The sequence below is a fragment of the Pelodiscus sinensis genome, chromosome 12 (genome assembly GCF_049634645.1).
Source record: "Pelodiscus sinensis isolate JC-2024 chromosome 12, ASM4963464v1, whole genome shotgun sequence".
NCBI classification, from domain to species: Eukaryota; Metazoa; Chordata; order Testudines; family Trionychidae; genus Pelodiscus; species Pelodiscus sinensis.
In genome coordinates this window covers 43,760,063-43,785,439 of record NC_134722.1, presented here as the reverse complement: position 1 = coordinate 43,785,439, position 25,377 = coordinate 43,760,063, and the positions used below count along the sequence as shown (strand labels likewise).

Sequence of the window (25,377 nt, the reverse complement as noted above, 5' to 3'; positions counted from 1 at the left end):
TCCCATTTTTATACTGCACTTGTGTCCTTCTCAGAAGCCTCGGATCTTGGTTTTTTACCTCCCTTTTTTACTTTCTCTTTTTTTTCTTTTTGCTAATAGCACTTGCCTTTGGTTTGTCATAGCATTTCATTTGCAAACTGTTCAACCAGATATATAACCTTTCAGAAGCCATTAAAATATATATGCCCAACTCTTTTTTGTTTCGCTATTCTTCCTGGTGATGTCTTCAGGAAATTAAAGTGATTTAGACTTGGACCTTTTATCTGGGTTATTTTGAATAAATCCCAGTTGGAGAACTCTTCTCTTACAACAGTTCTTTCTGTTTGTAATGTGTCCTTCTTATGCATTCCCATAGAAATGAACAGTCCATTCTAACCACAATATGGCATGTAAAATATTTTTCTTGACAGAATATTCCAGGAATTTTAAAACTATCCGATCTCAAATGCTTTTTTTCCTTCTCTTCCTCCCTGTTTGTCTTGTCTCATCAGCCAGGAGTGATAGACAAGTTTACTAGTGATACAAAACCTGTTATTAACAAAGTTGCTTCAGCAGCGGAAAATAAAGGGTTATTTGAAGAGGCTGCAAAACTTTACGACCTTGCAAAGGTAAATGTATTCTAATAGCTGCCATCATATCTACCTATTTTATCTTCTTTTTTAAAAGCTATCAACCTTGATTTTAAAGTAATTTTAATCTTGGAACATGAACTGTCCTGACAGTATTAAGGCTGAATCTTGCTCATCTCATTCTATAGCTGTTCCGTTGGCTTTATTGAGGTGACTCGTGAGTAAAGCAAGGAGGTCTTGGACCTTAATGTCCCATCCATACTGGGATTTTGCCTTAATGCCCATAAGCAGTCTAGATTCCTAGTCGATATACAGTCCACATTTCAAATAATTGTTCCCATGAGCAAGATTGTTCTGGCCAACAAAGCGTGTGTGTTCATGTGAAATAGGGGCCCAAGGCTCCAGCCTCCACTACTTCTGTAGCTCCTGCCCCTTTTGAATCACTTGGCCCTGGGGCAATTGACCCCTTTGTGGTCCCCCTCCCCTCCGGCAGCGGGCCTGGGATCAGGTCTTTTTACATTTGTTGACAAGATGCCAAGCTCTATAACATTGCTTTTTCTTATTCAACAGAATCCAGATAAGGTATTAGAACTGATGAATAAATTACTCAGTCCCGTGGTTCCACAGATCAGCACTCCCCAGTCTAACAAAGAGAGGCTGAAGAATATGGCACATTCCATTGCAGAGAGGTAAGACTGGGAGTTAGATCTCTTGAGACTGTGAAGTGACTAGTGTGTACCTGACTATTCCAGTTCAGGTTCCTACACCACTGATAGTCAGTACACTGGGGGTGTTGTTGATGACCTTGCTCATGCTAGCCTGAGCGTGTACTTAGTGATGTTTTTAAAAGAGAAGGGTCAGAACTTGCCCTACCCTGCTTTTAATGACTGTATATTAGAAAATGTAATCTTGTGTTCCTGGTCAGATGAATTTGAGAGAAGAAAGATATATTACTGTTGGTCAAATCAGAAAAGGAGACCTGCAATATTACTGGAAAGAAAGGAGGGCAGGAGAGAGCGAGATATAATCTAGACAGCGATAAATGTAGTCAGTTGTACATTTTAAAAAGAGAATTTTTAATGAAATCTCCTAAGGCAAATTAGTTAGGAGTGGTTGTTAAGGGTAGCGCAACCCACTAACCTAAAATTGAATTAACAATAAGCTTTAATGACTAAGGCTGTTCTAAGAGGTTTGGAGGCCAGAGGTTAGTATCCTGAAGAGTTTGTTTTCCAAGAACCAGCAGTTTGTTTCATTGCTGTTTTACTAAAACAGCGATGGATTAAAAAGGCTACAAATTTCAATGCAAAACAGATAAGGCAGTTTCACAGAAGATGAAGTTAACCAGTGATATTTGCTGCCTTAAGATGTTATTGAGATAAAGAGCACTACAAGGAATCAGAGAACAAGTTTATATGAATAGTAAGAGGGCTATATGGAATCATAATACTCTAACTAGGATAAACATTTATCAACCTTCGTATGCCTGGGTTAGGAGTAAGCTGTTCTCATTGTTATTAAAGATAGTCCTATTTTTACATCTTCCTTTAAAACATCTGATAGTGGGTGTAGTCACAGACAGGATACTACGTGTCGTGTTTCTGGTGAAGTATGGGACTTCCTGTGTTTTCAATAAAAGAAAATCCTGATACTTTTAGAAACTTCTTAATTCTTATAAAAATGTAAATAAAATAAACTAAGCAAATCTTCAAGCACTTCTAAGTGTAGCCTGATATCTTTGATTTTTTTTTTTAATTAAAAGTGACATTTTCAGGTCACTATTTCAGTCTGTCCTATCTACAAATAATGAGGGTTAAAAAGAAAGAAAATTGGTACTGAATAGGTAACGTCATTCAGCAGTCTCCATGATGGAGTCTTTTAAACATCACTGCTTTATAGCTGCACCATCAATAGAGGGATCAGCCACTTTTTTGCTTTTTCTTTCATCCTTGTGCTTCCTAACATTCAGGACTCTTGACTAGGATTGGATTTCTTTTTCCCACTTAATTATTGTTTAGGGCTTTTCCTACATACCTTTTTGCATCATTTTATGGGAATAGAGGAAATGCTGTACACAACAGACCAAATGTCCCTCTAGTTTGGTATTCTGTCCCCATTAGTGGCTAATGCCAGGTGCAACAGAGGATGGTTGAAAGTGTATATAATGCACTTGAGCAACTGCACAGGAGTGGGGAAAAGAGCCTGACTTAGTTGGAAGTGTGTTCAAAATATAAAGAATGAGGATTGGTAGCCGTTTTATTTCTGTTGTATGTAGTATAGCTAGAAATAGTATTCATGATCTTCTAACCCTTTTTAAAGTCTTACTAAGGTATTTGCTTGAACATCCTCAGGCAGCAAGTGTCACAGGTAACTATATTGTATAAATAACATTTTAAAAATGCTTCTACATCATCTACCTGTAAGATAAATAAGATCCCAGTTTCCATAGCCAGTTGTCACATGCATTTGGAAACATTAGCAATGCAAATGTAAATAAACATGTTATTTGTGAGAAATAATTGAAATGAGCCGAAGACAAAGCTGCAGAAACTCTTCTTTATGGTTAAGGGAAATCAAAGCTGCCTTTTGATGCTTGTCTTTTGTTTGAAACCTGATCTTCCAGGAAATTGCAAGTTAGGGACTCCTGGCTATATGTGGATGCTGTTTTGCACAACAAAAATTGTAAACTCTCTTTTCTTTCAGGTATAAAGCTCAAGGGATAAGTACAAAGAAATCCATTGACTCTACATTCTACCTTCTGTTAGACTTGATCACATTTTTTGATGAATATCATGTGGGTCATATTGACAGAGCTTTTGATGTAAGTTCCAAATGTTCCATTTGAAGTTGCATTTCCATACTGATGCCCTTGCAAACCCAAAGCATTTTATGTAACGCAGCTTTAAAGCAACAAAAAATGTATGGTGTGTCTGATTGAAGGAGTTAGATGGTACAGTGATGATACAGGAATTTAAAACATTTCTTTCTTTCCTGTAATTTGTAATCAGGAAGATTTTTATTCTTGAGATAGTTTGTAGCCCCAGAATGAAATGTCCCTGCTAGAGCAATGAATGGGTAAGCAGTAAAATGCTCTCTTCTTCGAGTGCTTGCTCATGTCCATTCTGATTAGGTGTACGTGCGCCGCGTGCACGGATTCCGGAGCTTTTTTCCCTTAGCAGTATCCATAGGGCCAGCAGGGAGCCCCCTGGAGTGGTGCCGGTATACCGGTGCATATATACCCCTGCTGGCCCTCCCACCCCTCAGTTCCTTCTTACCGCCCGTGACGGTAGCTGGCCCGTGCTTCAGGCTATAGCCTATCTCTTAGCAGCTTATCTCTTATCCGTTGTATTATAGTTCTAGTTGAAGTTTTTTATCTAGTTAAGTAGTTGTTAAGTACTGTAAATAGTTAGTTAGATAAGGGAGCAGTGGAACCCTCCCGCAAGGGGAGGGCATGCCAGGGCCCCAGGGCTTTAAACCCTGTGCTTCCTGCTCCAAACCTATGCCCTGCGGAGATCCCCACTCCAACTGCCTAAAGTGTCTGGGTGAGGCCCATCGAGCTGAAAGCTGCTCTATCTGTAAGAGCTTTAAGCCCCGGACCAAGAAGGAGAGGGACTCCTGGCTGAAACTCCTGCTAATGGAGTCGGCACTGCAGCCTCAGGGCAAGGAGCGGCCTCACTCTGCCCGCAGCGCACTGTCGGCGGCACCCCCGTTGGACAGCAAGGCACCGAGGCGCAGATCGCCGTCACCGGTGCCGAGGGCCTCTAAGAGCTCAAGAGGACGCTCGGCAGAGAGGAGTGCCCAGAAGGTGCGCCCTAAGGAGGGGCACCTTTCTTCTAAGTCCTCTAGAAAGAGGCGCAGCCTGGACAAGGGCAAGAGCCCTGGGCAGCCCGTGGGGCTAGGAGAGGTCCGTCGGCCCTCCACCCCAGAAACTTTTGAGGCGGCCTGGGACCTCATTCACATGGCTGTGGATGAAGGGGAGGGCCCAGTGCCACAGGAGCGGACCGCACCGGCCTCAAGTGCCCCCCAGCAGGACATGGCCGCGTCGTGGGACCCTCTGGGCGAAGGGCAGGCCTCGGCCCAGCAGCAGCAGTTTTTCCCGGTGCCGGGGAGAACACTGGCACTGGAGCCGGGATGAACACCCGGCAGCGACCTTGGGCCCGCTCCCGACGGCACCGGCAGTAACACCGGGAGCGTGTGGGCTTGTGGCGCCGACGGCACCGGCACCAGTGCAGGGTCCGGTGCCGCAGACGGCCCACTGGGCGGTGCAGGGCCCCGCACCGTACTACGCACCACCTGCGGTGCTGCAGCAGGCGCCCCGCACGGCACCGACGCTGATGCCTCTCCCGGCACCGATCCCTGCTTACTCCTTGGGAGCGCAGCAGCAGGGCGCGGCACCGATGCACATGACGGCACCGGAGGGCTATGTACCGGCCTATCAGATGCAGCTGGGCGAGGTACCGCCGCAGCAAAGGCCTCCACTCATGCCCCCACAGGCACCGCGTGTGGTGCACAGGGGCAAACCATCGGCCATAGCATCCCAGCATAGGGTGCAGGCTTCATCGGCCCCTCCCTGGTCAGCATCAGACCAGGAGTCGGAGGCCAAGTCGGTGGCTTCAACCGGGCCTTCGTATAGGTCGCGGCCCCGTCATAGGTCCCGCTCGTCGGTCAGATCATCTCACCGGGAGCTGATGGACCAGCAGCAGTCGCAGGGGCAACCCCAGTGGGTTTTCTGGATGCCCTGGGCATACCACCAGGCCCAGGGGCCTCCCCCTACGGGGCCGGCAGCGGGGTCGTCACGAAGGAGTAGCACCCCGTCCGCCACCCCCTTGACAGCCCCCCCGCCTGGAGGCGGCTCGCCCATGGCGTCGATGCCGAGACCCCCAGTTATTGGTCAGGGGGAGCCAGGGGCACAGATAGCTGAGAAGGAAGCAGTCCCCTCAAGGGAGTTCTCGTCATCTTCACCAGACGAGGCCCTGGCCAACCCCGCACCCCAGCCCCTGTCTATGGACTCCAGGGCGCACCAGGACCTGCTCCGAAGGCTGGCGGTCAATCTTGCGGTCCAGCACGAGGAGGTTCACGAGGACTTAGATCCGATGGTGGACATCATAGCGGCAGCGGGCCCTGGTTGAGTGGCGCTCCCACTGAATAAAACGGTGGACAAGCTATCTAAAACCCTGTGGCAGACGCCGGCTTCTATTGCACCGACCCAGAAGGGGGTCGAGAGAAGGTACTATGTACCCCAGGAGGGGCATGAGTATCTTTTTACCCACCTGGCTCCGGGATCCATAGTGGTTCAGGCCACTGGGCAAAAGGAGCGCCAAGGGCCTCCAGGTCCCACCCCGAAGGCAAAGGAGCCTAGGAGATTGGACCTACTTGGCCGGAAGACCTATGCCACGGGGGGACTCCAACTACGTATAGCTAACCAGCAACTGATGCTGGGGCGTTATGCTTTTAACACATGGGCGTCTATGCAGAAATTTGCCAGCCAGCTTCCTCCCGAATCCCGCCAGGAATTCGGGGCCCTGACGGAAGAGGGACAAGCAGTGGCGCGTACCTCTCTCCAGGCGGCCTTGGACGCAGCTGATTCGGCAGCCCGCACCATGGCCACAGGGGTTGTGATGAGGCGTAGTGCCTGGCTGCAGGTGTCTGGAATCCCACCCGAGGTGCAGACCACCATTCAGGACCTGCCCTTTGAGGGGCCAGCGTTGTTTTCAGAGCAGACTGATTCCAAGCTGCATAGCCTGAAAGACTCAAGGGCAAGCCTGAAGTCGCTAGGGATACATACCCCGGCGCCTCAGAGGCGCTCTTTCCAGCCTAGACCCTACCCTAGAAGGGGGCAAAACAACGATAGGGGTCGCAGGAGAGGCCGCAACAATAGCCGCCCTGACCTCTTCAGAGGCAGGCGTCGGGCCCTTGGTCAGACTCCGAGAGAAGCTCAGGGCCGTCTCCCGGTCACCAAACTAAGCCCTCATTTTGAAGGTATGCCAGAGAGCAGAGTACCAGTAGCGCCTATCTGTCCACCCTTTGGGGACCGTCTTTCCCTCTTTTACCAGGAATGGTTAAAGATCACGTTGGACTGTTGGGACCTAGACCTGGTGAAGCAGGGATATACTATCCCCTTCCTTTCCTACCCTGCCTCCCATCCCCCAACCCCGTCCCTTTTCAGGGACCCCTCTCACGAGACACTCCTTCCGCAGGAGGTGTCCAACCTGTTGATGCTAGAGGCCATAGAAAGGGTGCCCCCAGACGTAAGGGGAAAGGGTTTCTACTCCCACTACTTCCTAGTACCCAAGGCGAAAGGGGGTATGCGTCCCATACTAGACCTCCGAAACCTGAACACCTTTATAAGAAAGACAAAGTTCAGGTTGGTGACGCTAGCCTGCATCATCCCATCGCTCAGAAAGGGGGACTGGTATGCTGCTCTCGATTTAAAGGATGCGTACTTCCACGTTTCAATTTTTCCAAGTCACAGAAAATTCCTCCGGTTCACGGTGGGGCAGGATCACTTCTAGTTTACGGTCCTCCCTTTTGGACTGTGTACAGCCCTGAGAGTTTTTACCAAATGTATGACGGTGGTAGCCGCATTTCTGAGGCAGCACAGGGTCCAAGTGTTCCCATACCTGGACGACTGGCTCATAAGGGGCAAGTCTCGAGAACAAGTGCTGGACCATGTCTCGAGGGCCAGGGTTTTGTTCGAGGGTCTCGGCGTCCTCATAAACGAGGCCAAATCACTGCTAGAGCCCACGCAAGTCATAGACTTTGTGGGGGCCCATCTGGACTTGCCTGTGGGCAAGGTGTCTCTACCGAAAGACAGATTTACGACCATTCGATCGCTGGTAGTGGGGCTGCAGGAGTTCCCGACTACGACGGCGAGGACCTGCATGAGGCTTCTAGGCCACATGGCGGCAGGCACTTACGTGGTCCAACACGCCAGGCTACGCATGCGCCCATTGCAGGGGTGGCTCAAGGTAGCGCACAACCCTTGAGGTCGCCGCTAGACGCGGTAGTAACTATCCCTCAGGACATTCTGCACTCGCTGGACTGGTGGAAGGACAAGAACACAGTGTGTGCGGGGGTCCGATTCACCAAGCCGTCCCCATCTGTGCAGCTGGTCACGGACGCTTCGGACGTGGGATGGGGTGCTCACCTGGGAAACCTCAGGACGCAAGGTACGTGGTCAACAGAGGAGGCTCACTTCCATATAAATATCAAGGAGCTGCGGGCGGTCAGGTTGGCCTGCAGGGCGTTCCTTCCCCACTTACAGAACAGAGTGGTGGCGGTGCTGACAGACAACACTACGGCCATGTTCTATATCAACAAGCAGGGTGGGGCGCGTTCCTCTCCCCTGTGCCGGGAAGCCCTAGATCTATGGGAACTGTGTATAGCCCACAGCATTTTCCTGGAGGCATCTCACCTTCTGGGAACCAGGAACAGGCTAGCAGACAGGCTCAGCCGTTCGATCCAGGCGCACGAGTGGGTGCTAAGGTGGGATGTACTTCATGAGGTCTTCCAAAGGTGGGGATTTCCCCGCCTGGACCTGTTTGCAACTCTGAGCAACGCCAAGTGCGGGGAGTTCTGTTCGTACATGGGGCACAGTCGGGGCTCTCGGGGAGATGCACTGCAGGTCAGCTGACCCAGGGGCCTACTCTATGCCTTCCCCCCGTTCCTTCTGATCCACGACACACTCCTCAGAGTGCAGAGGTTCAGGGCTCGGGCCATCCTGATAGCGCCAGTATGGCCCCGACAGTACTGGTTCACCACCTTGCTGGATCTGACTGTGGAGGGCCCGCTCAGGCTACCCCTAGTGCCAGATCTAATCACTCAGAGCTGCGAGGCCGGGGTGGCATTCCACCCGAGCCTGTCATCTCTGCACCTAGCGGCGTGGCTCCTCAGTGGCTCTCAGTGACAGAGCGAGCCTGCTCCAGAGCAGTCCAGGAGGTCCTCTTAGAAAGCAGAAAGCTGTCCACTAGAGCCCTTTACGAGGCTAAGTGGAAGAGGTTTACTTCCTGGCTGGAGGGCAGGACGCTCACTCCAGGTGAAGGGGCGGTTCCGATTGTCCTGGAATTCCTTCTCCACCTGCGGAAACAGGGCCTGGCCACAGCCTCCCTAAGTGTGTACCTGGCGGCCATAGCGGCCTTCCACGCCGGGGGGGGGGGGGGGGGGGGGGGAGCAAAGGTCTATCTTTGCCAATCCCTTGGTTAAAAGGTTTCTAAAGGGAGTCAACAGGATGATGCCATATGAGAGGCCTCCGGTACCGGCTTGGGACCTTAACCTGGTCCTGACTGCCCTTATGAAGCCCCCGTTCGAGCCCCTGGCTTCATGCTCTTTGATACATCTGTCTTATAAGGTAGCTTTCCTTGTGGCCATTACCTCGGCCAGGTGGGTGTCTGAGCTTAGGGCTCTCACCTCAGAACCACCTTACACGGTGTTTTTTAAAGACAAGGTGAGGTTGCGTCCACACCCGGGATTTCTTCCCAAGGTGGTCTCACACTTCCACATGTCCCAAGATATTTACCTGACAGTGTTTTACCCCAAGCCACGCGTCGCCCAGGGAACAGGCTCTGCACTGCCTGGATGTTAGGAGGGCGTTGGCTTTTTATATAGATAGGACACGAGAGTTTCGTAAGTCAAATCAATTGTTTATTTCAGTGGCGGAAAGGATGTGTGGTCAGCCAGTCTCGGCGCAGCGTATATCCTCGTGGATTACTTCCTGTATTCGACTGTGCTACGAGGGCGCGGGTAAACCACCGCTGCTCATAACAGCACATTCCACTAGAGCCCAGGCAACGTCGGCGGCATTCCTGGCCTGCGTGCCAATCTTGGAGATCTGCAGGGCAGCAACCTGGTCATCAGTGCACACCTTTGCAGAGCATTATGCAATCACGCAGCTGGCCAGGGAGGATGCTGCTGTCGGTACGGCAGTTCTGTGTTCTGCAGAATAATAAAATAATAGTTAGTCACCTTCCGACCCCGCCTCCGGAGGGGGGACACAGCTAGGGACTCACCTAATCAGAATGGACATGAGCAAGCACTCGAAGAAGAAGAAGAGGTTACTTACCTCGTAACTGTAGTTCTTCGAGATGTGTTGCTCATGTCCGTTCTGCATCCCACCCGCCTCCCCGTGTCGGAAGGAGCCGGCAAGAAGGAACTGAGGGGTGGGAGGGCCAGCAGGGGTATATTAGAAGGATACTGCTAAGGGAAAAAAGCTCCGGAATCCGTGCACGCGGCGCGCGTACACCTAATCAGAATGGACATGAGCAACACATCTCGAAGAACTACAGTTACGAGGTAAGTAACCTCTTCTTCTAATAGAGTAATCAGGTACAATTGGGATTGGCAAACATTTCAGAATTATAAACCTGTTACTTAGCATATGGTAGAGAGAAATTGCACTAAAATTTACTCTTATTCCTACTCTTCATTTTGCAGATTATTGAGCATCTTAAGCTCGTACCCTTGAGTCAAGATTGTGTGGAAGAGAGGGTAGCTGCCTTCAGAAATTTCAGTGACGAAGTAAGCCTCACTTTGTGCCCTCAATCTTTTGCTATTTATATCTTGCCAGAGAAGTGTAGTTTCACTGTTTTATAGTTTGTAATTGGAAATATCGATCAGCTCCAGATTTATTCTATAATTTAGTCTTTGACTGCAACATTTTCCACTGCGCTATTAGGACTCCTCCATGCAGCCTTAAGATCAGGCACTAGAAATTTCAGAATGTAGTATCCATTTTGTGGAGCAGAATCTGTTTGGAATCTTCTATGCCAGTATTTTGAGATGTAAAACGGAGGTCAGAAAATGTATTTGGAGTTTCAACTTTTGTATTGAAGTGGGCCTTCGATGCTTTCAGCAGCCACTTAGCATGTAAGGGATCATGGGCTTCCTCTCCTTTCCTTCCAAACTAAAGGAAATTATAACTGATTTGCAGGCTACAGCAATTACCCTGGGAGATTGTCCATTGAAATTGACATGCCAGGGGCAAAGCCTCCTTAGCACTTTCTTTTGAACCTTATATCAAATGTTAGATGCAATCTTAACATCTATTAAAGAGGATTTTTCATAGCATAATCATTGTTTGCTGCTAAGTGAACTCATAGATGAAAGGCTTGTGAATAAATGAATGACATTTCCCATCACGCCTTAAAATTTATTGATTTCTTTCCTGACTCATACATGTGGTGGACTGTTGCTCTGAAGTCACTTCCCCATAATCAAACTGCTTTAGGTTCTAGCAGGTACAAATCCAACTGAAGATTTTAACATCTTGACTCTTTGCTTATAAATTAGTCCATCTTCAAAGTACTAGCTGAAGTGGTAAAAGAAGGATGTTAGTGGTTGGAGGAAGTGTCTAGAGCAACCTTCTCTGTGTTTTCTATCATCGGAACCAAAAACTGGTATCCAGATGACCACCTAGCCAAGAGCTAACACTGCAGAATTTTAGAGGGGAAAAAAAAATCTCACTGCTACAATGTAACGATGGTAGCAGGAGTGAGAATTTTCTAATCTTCCATGCTATACAGATGGCCCATCCATAAAGCACTCACCCTGCCTACCTGCTTCTAACGAAGAACTACAACCTTTTGACTTACATGTTAGATCAGCATTTAAAAGAGAAGGGTGTCTAGAGCCATTTGAAAGCAATCCTTTCAGTATAATTTCTGGTTTCTAATACTGAATAGTGGTTGCCTTTGTTGGCCTTTCAAGTCCAGTTCAGTTGATTTCACATCAGCATTTTAAGAAGATGTCTGGCTTGTATTGTCACCTTGGAAATTAATACAGCAATGGGAGACTGAAAGAATGAATGACAGCTTAATGGTGAGGGACTGTGCCCATGCTGATATGACAGCATTGCTGTCATCTCTTGACTCTGTTGGGAGCAAGGAATTGATCGTTCACTTCTACGAATTAAAAAGGTACTGTTTTCAGTTTTACTCTTTACATACTAGATTTGTAAAAGTCTGTGTTTCCATGGTAAACTTGGAAAACTGTTCTGTTTAGAAGCTGTTTTGTTGATGTCAATAGTAATGACTCAGTGCTGACCTGTTCCTCATTCCATTGTGCTCTTTTTTTCCCCCTCTAGATCAGACACAATCTATCTGAGGTCCTACTTGCAACCATGAATATTTTGTTCACACAGTACAAAAGGATGAAAGGCACAAGCCCTGCTACTCCTGCCAGACCCCAGCGTGTAATGGAGGATAGAGATTCGGTAAGGTTATGGTCCTTATCAGTCAGTGATGTCTGCTAAATGTTTTATTCTTTTTGTTGCAAGATTTTGGGTCTCAAATATGTGTATCATAGTCACAATCTTAGACGACTTGTTCTTCTCTTACAAGACAGATTGCTTAGGATCTTGCTATGCCGCCCAGTTAACCTGGGCTCTTAGCTGGGTTTTAGCCTTAATTCCCCTGTGATTCACACACAAAAACCTCTGACCTAGGTTGGGAAGTGCTTTAAGCCTGGGCTGCCTGACCCAGCTGGGGACTTGGGTTAGAACCCAAGTGCTGCATTGACTTAGGTTTGAGCCTGCCCACTTTGCAGTGAGAATGCAGGTTTTAAAAGAATTTTGGGGGGGTTACCCTTCAGCATTTGGAAAGACTATCATTATAAATCACATTGCCTAATTTTAAAAATGTAATTAGATCCTGTACGTTCCTCTTATCAAGAACAAAATATGACAAATTTGCCCAAATATGAGATCTTTATTAGCTATTGTCCCATAATTAATGCACTGAATTACAATGGATTTGATTGTTACATCATTCACAATTAAGAACTTGACAGCCTATCTTCTACTCATTAATGTTAATGCTTTGTCCCTGATGTTATAAAGCATATTTCTAGATCTTGTTTCAGTTTACACCTTGATAGGGTGGGGTGAGGAGTGGTTTTAACAGATCCCCAACCTTCCACACCAAGGAAATATTGAACGACATTAAGAATATTTAGGAAGTATTCAAGGCAGTGAAATAAACATCCAGTATGTGACACTGCAGGAACAGACTTTAAACTGAACTAGAGTGTTTTCAGTATTATTGAGTGTGATAGGTAAACCTCGGCTATGTCTAGACTGCAGGCTTCTTTCAGAAGAAGCTTTTCTGGAAGAGATCTTCCTGAAAAACTTTTTTCAAAAGAGAGCGTCCACACAGCAAAAGCGCATCAAAAAAGTGATCTGCTTTTTTCGAAAGATAGTGTCTGGACACTATCTCGCATTTAAGTTGTGATTACTATGGATGGAGAGGCCACCAGGGCACCTGTGCTTTTTCCTGGAGGCCTCTTCTTTCGGAAAAAAAAAAAAAACCCCTCTTCTCCATCCCCACACATCTTTTTCTGAAAAAGCTGTTTCGGAAAAAGGCTTCTTCCTTCGTAGAAAGAGGTTTACTGCCGTCTGGAAAACCCCTGCGTTCTTTTGACTTTCTGTCAAAAGAATGCAACTTCAGTGTATCCATACCCATTCTGTGGACAGGCCTGAGTAAGGAGTATAGAAACCTGGACTTTATTTTAACTGGTTAGGGGAGAAAATCAATTCTCCTTTTAGAGCTGATAACAACTCAGGTCATAAAGCTGCTTTATTTCATATGTTTATCACATATTAGGCTTGACTTACACATTTCAGTATTAGAGAGAACTTGTTCTATAGGAGATAAACTTTACTATCTTTTAAAATTACATATTTTAAAGATCAGGTTGGTAATATATCTTTTTCCTTTGGTGTGTACTCTATACTTGTGTAGGATATTTAACTACAAAACCCTACTTTGCAATTACTATTGTAGCCAAGACTGACAGAAGCAAGAAAGAACTTTTAGCGGTTGGGCTGTTGTCACTTTTAAATTACTCTTATGTGAAGCATAATACCTATGGATGTGCTCCTAGCACTGGCTAAAAGGTGGAGGGGCTGCAGCCTTAGGCCTGAAGTCCCTTGCTTTCAAGTGAAGCCTTTTGCTTCTCTGTGTGCATTGTGCTCATGTTTCACAGTATTGTGCCTTAGTGTGTAGGTCCTGTTTTCTACCATCTGCACTAGGTATAATCCCAGCCAGTCCCACTGCAATGTGCATGGTTCTTTGAGGAGTAAAAAGCTGATCAATGACAGGATTAGCTGCTAGCTAGCAGGACGTTGCATAGAAGGAAACCAGTGTGCTGCTTGCAGTCATCATAATTTTTGCTGAAAAGGTGTTTAGTGAGCAGTCTGCATTCACATGCTGTTGCAGTTGTAAACAGCTGCCAATTATTTTCCTTGTTTTAAAAATCCTATAATTTGTATATTTCAGGGATGAAAGCATATTCCCTGGTTTTCTAGCCTAGTTGTGGCACTTTGACATTTGGTTATGTTCAAAGGCACAGCAGGATTTCTGTTTCCATGTCATTCCATTTCTGTGGAACTGGAGGTTACTATTAGATATTGCAGTGAGCAGCATGCCTGCTGTGCCCTGTTCCTCACTTGTGGGATAAGGGAACAGTAGTTCTGATGACACTACAAGAATGAATACATCTTCCTCCTGTGGAATTAGTTACATTTCTGTGGGCAGTGGTTCCCAACCTTTTTTATACGATGGACCTGCAAAGCCATTTACAAACTTATGGCGGGCTGGTAACATTTTATTTGCATATTCATTATACAAACAATGAATACGCAAATAACATGTTACCTGTCCACCAACCCACTCTCCTGCTGACCCCGTCTTGTCACTGTACATCCCTCTACCTCCAACCCCAGATAGCTCTGATTCCATCCAGCCAACCCTGGTACTCTGTGTGTCTATTATTAAACCTGCCAAACCCATCATCTGATATCCCCTATATCCCACTAACCCCATGACCTCACACATCTGTCTTGCCAGACCTGTCACCCCAGTGCACGCTGTCTCCCACTTCCCAACACTCTCTGCTGCCAACTTCCTTTTGTCAGACACTTCTGTCTTGCTTTGATCATGTCCTGTATCCACTGTCACGGCCAGTCTTGGCACGTTGTGTCCTAGCAACCCCAACTTAAATTGACAACCTCCCAGAGCCCTGGATCCATCCCAGCACTCCCAGTGCTCCCTGACCTTGCCCCAGTGTCTCTTGCTCCACAAACACTCTAACGGCCTGTTGCGCCAAACCCTGATCCTGCCCCACTGAACCTGCAACTGCCTGGTCCTGCCTTGGGCAGCGGGCTGGACTTGACCTCCTGAGGTCTCTTCCAGCTCTATGATTCTATGACTCTGAGGCCCCTGACCCTGCTCAAACATCTTCATATCTGCTGCCCCCGAGACAGAAGCACGAGCTATGCTGAACTGCCTCCATAACCGCCTACCCACTGCATCCCACCCCCTCTTGCCCTTTGACCTCTAACCCCTGCCCTCCCTCAGCCCCAACCTAGCCCCTTGCTAACACCCAATGCCGAACACCCTTTGACCCCTCCCCCTGTGCCCTTTGACACTTTAACCCCTGACCTCTACACCCCATCCCAATACCCTCTTGCCCCGTGATGCCCAACACCCCTTTGATCCCACCCCCACACTGCCCAGAGTGAGGGTGCCCCCTCTGGATAGTGTGGCCATTACTGCTGCATGGGCAGGGGAGCGGCCATTAGCGGTGCACCCCCTCCCTCCCTCCCCAAGAGTGTCTTGCGCCTCACCCTCCCCCCCCTCATTGGGAAGAAGATGCGGAAGAAGAGCAGAGCCCCAGCTGGGCCACCATCTTACCTGGATGGGAATTGTGGGGTGAGAAGGAGACACCTCCTCCTCCACCTCTTCCTGCCGCCACCTCAGTCCCAGCACCACGGCCAGGCAAAATCAGCTGCCATGGCTGCCACCGCCGGGGACAGGTGCTTGGGAACTGCTGTGCTTGGGGATATAAAATAGCTACAGAGCTGTGGCCGCCAGCCCCTTACTTCTGCAAAGGAGCTCATAGGAGCAGAGCTTGTGGGGCATGGAATGAAAGATAGTTAATAGCTCTCTCCCACTTACTTCCCATTCTCCTTAGCTGGGAGAAACCCCACCTGGATGGGATGGCTCTGTGGCATTCTAGATTCGTTGCTGGAGTATTGAATTTGGGGGGAGAGGGTATTAGATTGGAGAAGGAAGCTCCCCCCAATCCTTAAAGGAAGCCAGCACATGCGCCTGTAGAGCACTTCCACCTCTGCAGATTTGGAAAACACATTCTTCTTCGAGAGACATCTCTGTAAGTGCTCCACAGCAGCAGGTGTCAGTGCGTCCCCGCGTCACGGTCTGGATTCTTCACAGCAATGCATGGGGGCAGCGCATGCGCAGCAGGGGAGACACGCAGGCGCCACTCAGGACTACTGCACATGTGCGGCCACCCTCCCCTCAGTTCCTTCTTACCAGTTTAAGATGGAGCTTGGCAGTGTTCTTCACTCTTCATTAATCCTGTAGATTAGTACTTACGTTTTCGGTTACTTCTTCCTCAGTTACCCTACACCTTATTCAAGTTCACCTCCTTTTTTTAAAAAAAACTCTATTTTTTCCCCAAGTTAATCTCCCGCCGTTTGCGTTCTCCGCAATACCAGGGTCAGCAGGCCCATTTCTGATGGACATGCTTAAGTGCATGAAATGCCTCGGGGAGTCACACGTTCAACAGAATTGCCAGCACCCCAGAAACCAGCCGTGTAGCCCATCAGCACTGTCCCACCACCTAACGGTGCCGTATGTACCTCAGCAACCCCAACCCGCATTGGTGTCAGCCACACCAGCTCCAGTACCGTTCACAGTACTGATGACCTCAGTACCTTACACTCGGACACCCAGATATTTACACCAGGGAGACCTCATGTTATCTATGTTTAATTCTCCATTCCTCGGTACCAACAAGTCATCTCTGTCAGCAGTACCGAAACATGTCCCATCACCTACGCTTTTATCCAGTGATGACGATGATGAAGGGGGCTATTATTCTTGTCCCAGTTATCACCTGGTACTGCAGTACCTGTGCCTTTGACTCATCCCACCTTTAGGCTTCCAGTGAGCATGTCTCCCTAGAGTCCCTACCCATGGATGCCACCACCCATGCCTTATGCTGCACAGTGGCGATATTGGAGCCCATGGGTTTATGACTACAAAAAGAAACATTCAAAAAAAGAAACATACCCAGCCCGCACCCTCTCCTCCACCTCAGTCTCTGTCAGAGGAAGCAGCTGATCCACAATCTCATGAGTCGGACCTGGATACATCCCCAGATACAAATTCATCCTCCTCGCCTGATGAGGCAGTCATGCCACCGCCTCCAGCCATGGCCTTTCAGGATCTCTTTTAGAGGGTTGCAGCCGACCTGAATATTGCTATGGAAGAAGTGTAGGAGACACAGCACGAGCTCATCAATATCCTCCAGGCCATGCCATGAGGCAAGATTGCTTTGCCGGTTAATCCAGCTCTCATGGATCCTGCCAAGACCATGTGGCAGACCCCTGCCACTATGCCCCCGACCTGTAAGAAGGCGGATAGGAAATACTATATTCCCCTAAAGAGGTTGGAATATTCCTCTTCACCCACCTACTCCCAAATTCTCTGGTGGTGGAAGCCACCCATCAGAGGAACACGCAAAAATAAGCCTCAATGCACCTTGGCTGATAAAGATAGCAAAAGACTAGATTTGTTTGGCAGGAAAGTCTGCACCTCATCCACACTGCAGTTCAGAGTTGCCAATTACAACACACTCCTTAGTAAATACGATTTTAACAACTACTCAAAGTTCAACACCTTTATAGAGGACATACTAAAGTCAAGAAGCAACAGTTCAAGGCGGTTATTGTGCAAGGCCATGCAATATCATGAACAGCTCTACAAGCTGCTCTTGACACTGCACATTCCGCCACCAGATCAACAGCAACTGCACTCTTTATGCCTACTGGTTTAACTCTTTGGCGTTTCCTTGTGAAATTCAGGCAACTATGGAGGATTTACCATTTGAGGTCAAGAAGCTCTTTTCAACTAAAACCAACGAGGTCCTTCATTCCCAAGAGACGCTCCGCTCTCTCGGCATCCACACAACTGCAACCAAAAGGAGGCAGTATAGATACCAACTGTACCCAAGACCAAGGTATCTACCTTACACCTACCAACACCAGAGACAGGACTATCAATGGAACAACAATGTGGTCGTGGCAAGCAATGGTATAGATGCAATCAGAGCAGTGCTGTCACCTAGCTGCACCAACCAAATAGGTAGACTTGAGCCATCCGTCAAGAGACCAAAAACAATTCTACCCGCTCTAGAGTTGTCAGTTATCAACAAACCATTCACCCATCATCTTCTGCCCTTTTATAACAACTGGCAGACCATAACATCTAATAAATGGGTACTACAAACAATCCAATCAGGATACACCATTGCTTTTCTCTCCATCCCTCCCTTGCACCCTCCTACCCCATCCCTCTTCAGGGATAACTCTCAAGAGGCCATCTTGCAATAAGAAGTTGAGCACCTCCTCCAGTTGGGTGCTATAGAAGCAGTCCCACAGGAATATCATCGGAGTGGATTTTATTCACATTTATTTTCTCTCTCAGAAAAAGAGTGGAGGATGATGTCCAATTTTGGACCTTAGAGCCCTTAACAAATTAATGAAGAGGCAAAAATTCAAGGTAGTAATGTTGACTACCATTATCCCTTGTCTGGAGACGGACAATTGATTTTCATTTCTCAACTTACAGGATACCTATTTCTACGTTACTGTTCATCCTGCTTATAGACGATTTCTTCCTTTCATCTTAGGTACGCAGCACTACCAATATACTGTCCTACCCTTTGGACTCTCCAAGGCACCATCAGTTTTTTTGCAAGGTGCTGATGGTGATTACGGCCCACCTTAGGAAACAGGACACTATTATCTACCCTTATCTCGACGATTGCCTCATCAAGGAAAGAACCAAGTACAACTCTCGTTGCAGCACTTACATTGTCCAAGAATGCTTTCAATCTTTGGGCCTATTAGTAAACGAAACAAAATCAGTGCTCACACTGACTCAATCCATACAGAGCACAGCTCAGTTTGACTACCATCATAGCCTCTCTACCACAAGACAGGTTTTTAAAGAGTCATGATCTAAAGCTGCCACAAGGCATCTTGTAACCCTGTTGTTCCAAATACTCGTCTTTTCATGAGATGCTTCAGGGCTGGGTCAGGTCAGCCTACAAGCCAAATCTCCACCCTCTAACCAAACCCTGTCTATTCCTCTCAGTAAAAAGTGCAATATTATGGTGGACAAAAACAGAGAATCTATGTCTAGGAATTACCTTTCAAACTCCAGGACAATGTAGCACTTTAAAGACTAACAAGATGGTTTATTAGATGATGAGCTTTCGTGGGCCAGACTGGCCCATGAAAGCTCATCATCTAATAAACCATCTTGTTAGTCTTTAAAGTGCTACATGTCCTGCATTTTGCTTCAGCTACCCCAGACTAACACGGCTACACTTCTATCACTTTCAAACTCCAGAACTCTTTGTGGTTATCACTACGAATGCCTCCCTTATGGGGCGGGGGAAGCACATGAAACACTTCACGACTCTGGCCCTATGGACACCAGCAGAATGGGCCCTACACATCAACATCCTCGAACTCGGAGCCATTTGGTTTGCCTGTCAACATTTCCTATGTCACATGCTCAGAAAACATACCAAAATATATACTGACAATATCACCTGCATGTTTTATATAAACAGGCAAGGTGGAGCTCAATCGCATGCCTTATGCACAGAGACTATTGCCCTGTGAAGCAGGTGCCTTACCCATGCTATCGCCATAAGTGCATGCCACCTTCCTAGTGCCTTAAACATCACCACCAGTGCATTAAGCAGAACCCTGCCTCAGGACCACGAGTGGCAGATCAATCTTCAAACTTTGGGGATACCCCCGGATAGACCTCTTTGCCACAAAGGCAAACAAAAAGTGTCCCCTGTACTGTTCCAGGGCCAGCATTGGCAAGGGCTCCCTCAAAGACGCCCTCATCCTCAAGTAGATCCATCTCCTACTATATGCCTTCCCTCCAATTCCCCTTCTTAACAATGCAATTCTCACAATAAGGAGGGACAGGACGAGGATCATCCTCATAGCCCCTTGCTGGCCCTGGCAACCATGGTTCCCTTTCCTGAACAGAATGACGCTATGTCCTCCAATCACGCTTCCACATAGTCTGAAGATCTTTTTCCAACCAGGGCTCCAAGTCCACATGCACAGTTTCTATCACTACACCAGAAAGGTTGGTACCTAGATGGCTCTCGGGAATAGAGCTTCAGTGCTCTATCCAGGTACAAAATGTGCTTCTCCACAGTAGATCCCCCTCAACTCCCAACACATACAGGGATAAATGGTCATGATTTGTCCACTGGGCTACTCCCCGCAACATAGGTCCAAAGACAGCCCCATTACCTGTGATACTTGACTACCTCTTGCACCTTAAAAACGCCCATATCTCTATCACTTTGATTAAGGTATACTTGGCAGCTGTCGCAACATTCCATGCAAAGATTGATGCTACCATGGTCTTCGCATATCCCAAGACAAAGCGATTCCTGAAAGGCCTACAAACATTATACCCAGATGTAACCATTCCCCATACACCATGGGACTTACATTTGGCACTAAACACCCTCACAAAACCCCCATTTGAACCAATGGCCACATGCTCGCTTCTTCACCTATCCTTGAAAATGGCATTCCTAGTGGTGATAACATTGGTCTGTTGGGTAGGGGAGATGGCTGCCCTAATGGCAGACCCCCATACTCCATCTTCTTCAAAGATAAGGTGTGACTGCACACTCATCCCAAGTTCCTCCCCAAGGTCCAATCATCTTCCCACGTCAACCAGACTGTCCACTATCTGTGTTCTTCCCAAGCCCCATTCTAATACTTTCGAAGCACAAATGCATATCCTTGATGTACGTAGGGCACTTTCCTTCTACTCCATAGAACAAGACCTTTCAGAGTGTTCCCTATATTCTTCATTTCTATCGCAGAATGCAACAAGGGACAGCAGATACCATCCCAAAGACTGTCACACCGGATTTCAGACTGCATCAAAATGTGTTCAAACCAAAACCAATTGCCACCACCTACCTCAATTTGTGCGCACTCCACCAGGGCGGTAGCCATGCTGGTTGCTTACCTGCGCAAGGTACCTATTGAAGACATATGTGATGCTGCTACATGGACCTCAGACCATACCTTTCCAGGCGCTATGCATTTTCACAGGGACCTCTCTCCTCTACCAGAGTGGCAAAGGCTGTCCTGTTAATGGCCTACTTACCGGATCCAAAGTCCCTGCCTTCATGGGACAATTGCTTTGCAATCACCTGTTGTGGAGCACCCACAGAGATGTCTCTGTCTCTCTCGAAGAGTTGGTTACTCACCTTTAGCAGTAACTGACATTCTTCAGAATGAGCGTCTGTGTGGGTACTCCACTACCCTCCCTTCTTCCCCTCTACTTCAGACTGCTTTTGTTACCAGGCCGAGTGTCCGGGTGGAGGGTGGCTGTGTATGCGTAGTAGTCCTGAATGATGCCATGCGCCTCCCCTGCTGTCCAGGCACAGCCCCCATGTGCTGCTGTGAAGAATCCACGCTGCAGCGCTGGAACACACTGACACCTGCTGCTGTGGAGCACCCACAGGGACACTCATCTGGAAGAACATCAGTTACTGCTAAAGGTGAGTAACCTCCTCATCCCTGCACCCCTGGGGAGAGATTCTAGGGAAAGCTCCTGCCAGCATGGCTCTTGCCAGCATTGTCCATGGGACTCAGCAAGCTCAGTGCCAGTGTAGAGTCAAAGGTTAGTCATTGAGATGTTTATTACCTTCATCAGCTCTCTAAAGATCTGCAACTGCCTCCTGGAGCTTCTTCAATGTAGAGGACCCTGCCTCTCCTCAGCAGAACTAATTGGAAATGTCACAAATAGCACTTGACATTTCCAGTCCCCATGTGGGTTATTCCTACTCCGAGGAGACTGAGACCCTGAGTTAGAAGAATATAATTCTCTTAATCACCTCTTCAATGTGCTCAACCTGACCACGTTGAGCCATATTCCATTGAAACCAGGGGAATTGTGTAGGGTCCATAGAGAGCATATAGCAATAGCAGAACCAAAGAAGAATACCAGTGACAGTACACAGGCACTTTTTTGCTTTTTCAAACTCTGTTTCCATTAAAATAATTATCATCATCTCTTGTTTTCCTAATTCCAGTTAAAAGCCAAGATGCTTTTGAAAATATGTTTTTAAATAGCCATGTTTTTAAGTCAGACCAATTTTGGGGGGAATTTATTTAATGATGTAATTACTGAAATTGTGTTTTGAGATCTTTTGTGCGTTAATTGGCTTTGTGGATTAGGAAACAAAATTCTGTCTGGCCTGACCTGGTCTGTTTGCCAAGTTTCAGTCAGACACAGATTGTAGCAAGCCCCAGATTACAATCTGGGAAAACATGGTTTTAATGGCAATGGCAGCGAAAGCCTAATTAAAACGTCACAGTTATGTAATACACCCTCCCAATCATTTGTTATTAACTCTTTGGGATAGCTGAAGGGCATTGTTCTAGCAGAGAAAATAGGAAGTGAAAAAGCTCCAGTGCTCTTTTTATTTGCAGTTTTATTTCAAAGCACAAGGGAAAGTTGTGTTTTGTTTAATTCTTTTCTTCCTGAATGTTAATTAAGTGAATACAACCAACAGAACACCTACCCCTCTAGGCTTCTTTTAACCCGCTGGGGCTCTTGTACATTTCAAAGGAGGAATACAGAACTCCACATACAGCCGGGGCCAGCGGGAAGTCCTGCTGACTCTGGGCTGCATGCGAGTGCCTGCTTTGAAACGTACAAGCGTCCCCAGGGGGGCTCTTGTGCATTTCAAAGCCATGGAGCCCGGGATCAGCTGGGGAGTCCCAGGCATTTTAAAAAGGCAGCGCCACACAGGGGCAGCCATGGGCCCAGGGTCAGCTGGGGAAATGCCGCGTGGAACCTGTAGTCAGCTGAGGAGTCAACCCATAGTCAGCTGCAAGACAATAGGGCTTGTACCCTGGGTCCTGGCTTAACTCAAGCTTAGATCCTTCAGTCCTGCAGAGTCCTGGAACCCTGGGTCAGCACGATTACAGTTCAGATGCGATGGGAGTTAGGCTTGAGACTGAGCTCACATGTAGACACACCTTCAATGAAACCCAGGTTATTGGACTCAGCACAGGACTAACTGGGTGAAATGTAATAGCCTCTCCTATACAGGAGGTTGGGCTAAATCAGGCTTAGGCAAAATACGGCCCAAAGGCCGGATCCAGCCCATGGATGCAGCGAGAAGCCTCAGGCCTACCCCCCACATATTGCCCCACACACATGGCCCCTGCAGCCAGTGCAGTGGGATAGACAGAGAGCCTTCCTGAGAAGGGTTCTGGCTGGGAGTCGAGCAGGTAAGTCTCCCAGCTGGAACCTGCCTCTGGCACCCCTACCCTTTTCCTGCCTGCCCCACATAACCCAAATCCTCTGCCTCCATATACCCTCCCAGATCCTGCACCCCAATCCTCTGCCCCAGGTCACAACCCAAACCCCTGCACCCCCTTGTGCATCCCAGTCCCCTGCCCAAAGTTACAACCCAACCCCCCGTCCCAGGTCATAAGCCCCTCCTACCCTTGGTCACATCCCAAACCCCTGCACCCCTTCCTGCATCCCAGTCCCCTGCCCGAGGTCACAACTGCCTCCTTTATCCAAAATCTCTTCTAGATCCTACACCCCCTCCTGCACTCCAGTCCCTTTCCTCAAGCTCCCTTCTGCACCCAACCCCCATTCCAGACCCTGCACTTCTTCCATTAATATCATGGAAGAGTGCAACCCTTGACCACTTTCAAAATTATTGGCGGCCCCCTCCCCCATCAATAATTATTGCCACCCTTGGACTAAAAGCTCTGATGGTCCCTTCTGGCCTTCAAACTGATGAAATACACGAACTAAGCTCCATATTGCCAGTTCAATATGTTGCTGCTACCTTGCCTGGAAAAGTGCCCCTTATTGAATCACCAGCAGCACTGCTTAGGTGTTCCTGGCGGTCTCGCCTACAAATCCTTATTCTGTCCAACCTTGCTGAACTTTTGAGGGATGACCAGCAGGACTTCAGTACCAGATCAAAATGCAGTGATATATGCAGGTGTGCGATCTGGTTTTGCATAGTGCCATTCTTTTAGGAAATGGAGAGAAGGCAGTATGATCCTCTGTTCCAAGGGGTTTACACACATGCTATTTATATCACAAGTAGAATAAAGTCTCAGAGGGGCAGCTGTGTTAGTTTGTATCTGCAAAAACAGCAAGGAATCCTATGGCACTTGACAGACTAACACATGTATTTGGGCATAAGCATTTGTGGCTAAAAACACTTGGTCAGCACTCTGACTAAATGGTTTTTACCCACGAAAGCTTATGCCCAAGTAAATCTCGCAGTCTTTAAGGTGGCACAGGATTCCTCATTGAATAAGTGAAATAGTAACATTGAATCTCAGTGTTTAAATGAAAATTGTTTACAATTTTTGTATGTGATTATTATTCCAGTTTCTTAAATTTGAGATACTTTATTTATGCATTTGCTAAACGCGTATTAAATTACATACAACCAGCTTCTGTTTCCATTAGACAAATAACTTGTTTAATATTGTACTGAAAGGGATGGTTTTGCCCAGCCAGAGGGTAGAAGGGTAGTTCTTGTGGCCTCCCACTTTTCAGTAGGGCTAAATAATTCTGGGGTTTGTAAATCCCTGTATTCTGATTCATCCTGCTCTTGTTTACCCATTGCTGTGCCCATAACAATTTTTCAGCCTTTGATTTATTATGCACAGAATATAATAAAACTTGCCTTATAACCTAGAAACCTCAAGCTATCAGAGTCATTTTTATGCATTTAATTTTTTAATCCAGAAAATAGTTTGGGATTCTGTAGCTGCAACATAGCATCCTTATTGTTCATGTCTTGTTTTCCATTATTCGATATGGTGTTAACTTGAATACTTTTAAATAGGTCAGTTACATTGATTCACTGCTCTGGCAGAGTAAAGGCACCTTAAAAGTGGTGTAACTCACCCCGCAAGTGTCGTGTAAGGGCCTTAAAGTAATGAGAAAGAAGACCTTAATGTATGTGCAGTGCGGCCAACTTCCAGGAGAAATACGCTTTGTATTTCCTATTGCTTGTGCTTGAAAAGTGTCAGCAGTTGCATTGCACTGGTTTTTTTCATTTCTTAGTCGTCTTTTGAAATAGAGAAGAATTTTGATACAGTGATACTTTGACCGTCACAAATGAAGATAATTGGATTTCCTTGGTAAATGTGGAGAAGCATGGTCAAAAGAGAAACAGTGTGAAACCAAGATTCTGTGCCTGTTTCATTTGGAAGCGTTTAAGAAATGAAACCATCAATGAACCACTGTTCAGAATCCAGTGGTGTTTTGAGACACCTAACTTAAAGTAACCAGAACTTTATTTATGTTTGTTTCTTAGCAACTTCGATCCCAAGCCCGTGCATTGATAACATTTGCTGGAATGATCCCCTACAGAACATCAGGAGACACAAATGCAAGACTGGTGCAGATGGAGGTCCTTATGAATTAGTGGAGATGCTTTCAGTTGGAACTGTAGCATCTACTTCCTTATCAGTAGCTCTTTAGGAGGATAGGCCCAACATAATTTTGTATCTTGTATTTTTGTTGATAACAATAAATTTCTTTGGTTATATTTGTTTTTGATATCTTTTTATTTTCACTGATTGGTAATTTTTATTCCTTTTTTAAATTGCTTTATAGAAAATCATGCTTCAGGTAAAAGGCCCATATGGAGAGAGATGTGATAGCTTTTACTTTTAGAATGG

The 25,377-nt window shown here is 47.1% G+C and overlaps 1 protein-coding gene across 4 annotated transcripts in view; it reads left to right on the top strand.

Moving 5' to 3' along the window:
- The window catches only part of NUP93 (nucleoporin 93), a 176,322-nt gene extending 151,080 nt beyond the window's left edge, over positions 1-25,242 (top strand). For all 4 annotated transcript variants that reach the window (XM_025180496.2, XM_075940391.1, XM_006114732.4 and 1 more), the window contains 6 exons: positions 492-608; positions 1,140-1,258; positions 3,270-3,387; positions 9,996-10,079; positions 11,644-11,772; positions 25,011-25,242. In XM_025180496.2, the coding sequence (XP_025036281.1) occupies positions 492-608; positions 1,140-1,258; positions 3,270-3,387; positions 9,996-10,079; positions 11,644-11,772; positions 25,011-25,121 (678 nt within the window). In that variant the 3' untranslated portion in view covers positions 25,122-25,242. The remainder of the gene's footprint in view (positions 1-491; positions 609-1,139; positions 1,259-3,269; positions 3,388-9,995; positions 10,080-11,643; positions 11,773-25,010) is intronic.
- The last annotated feature ends 135 nt before the right edge of the window (positions 25,243-25,377 follow it).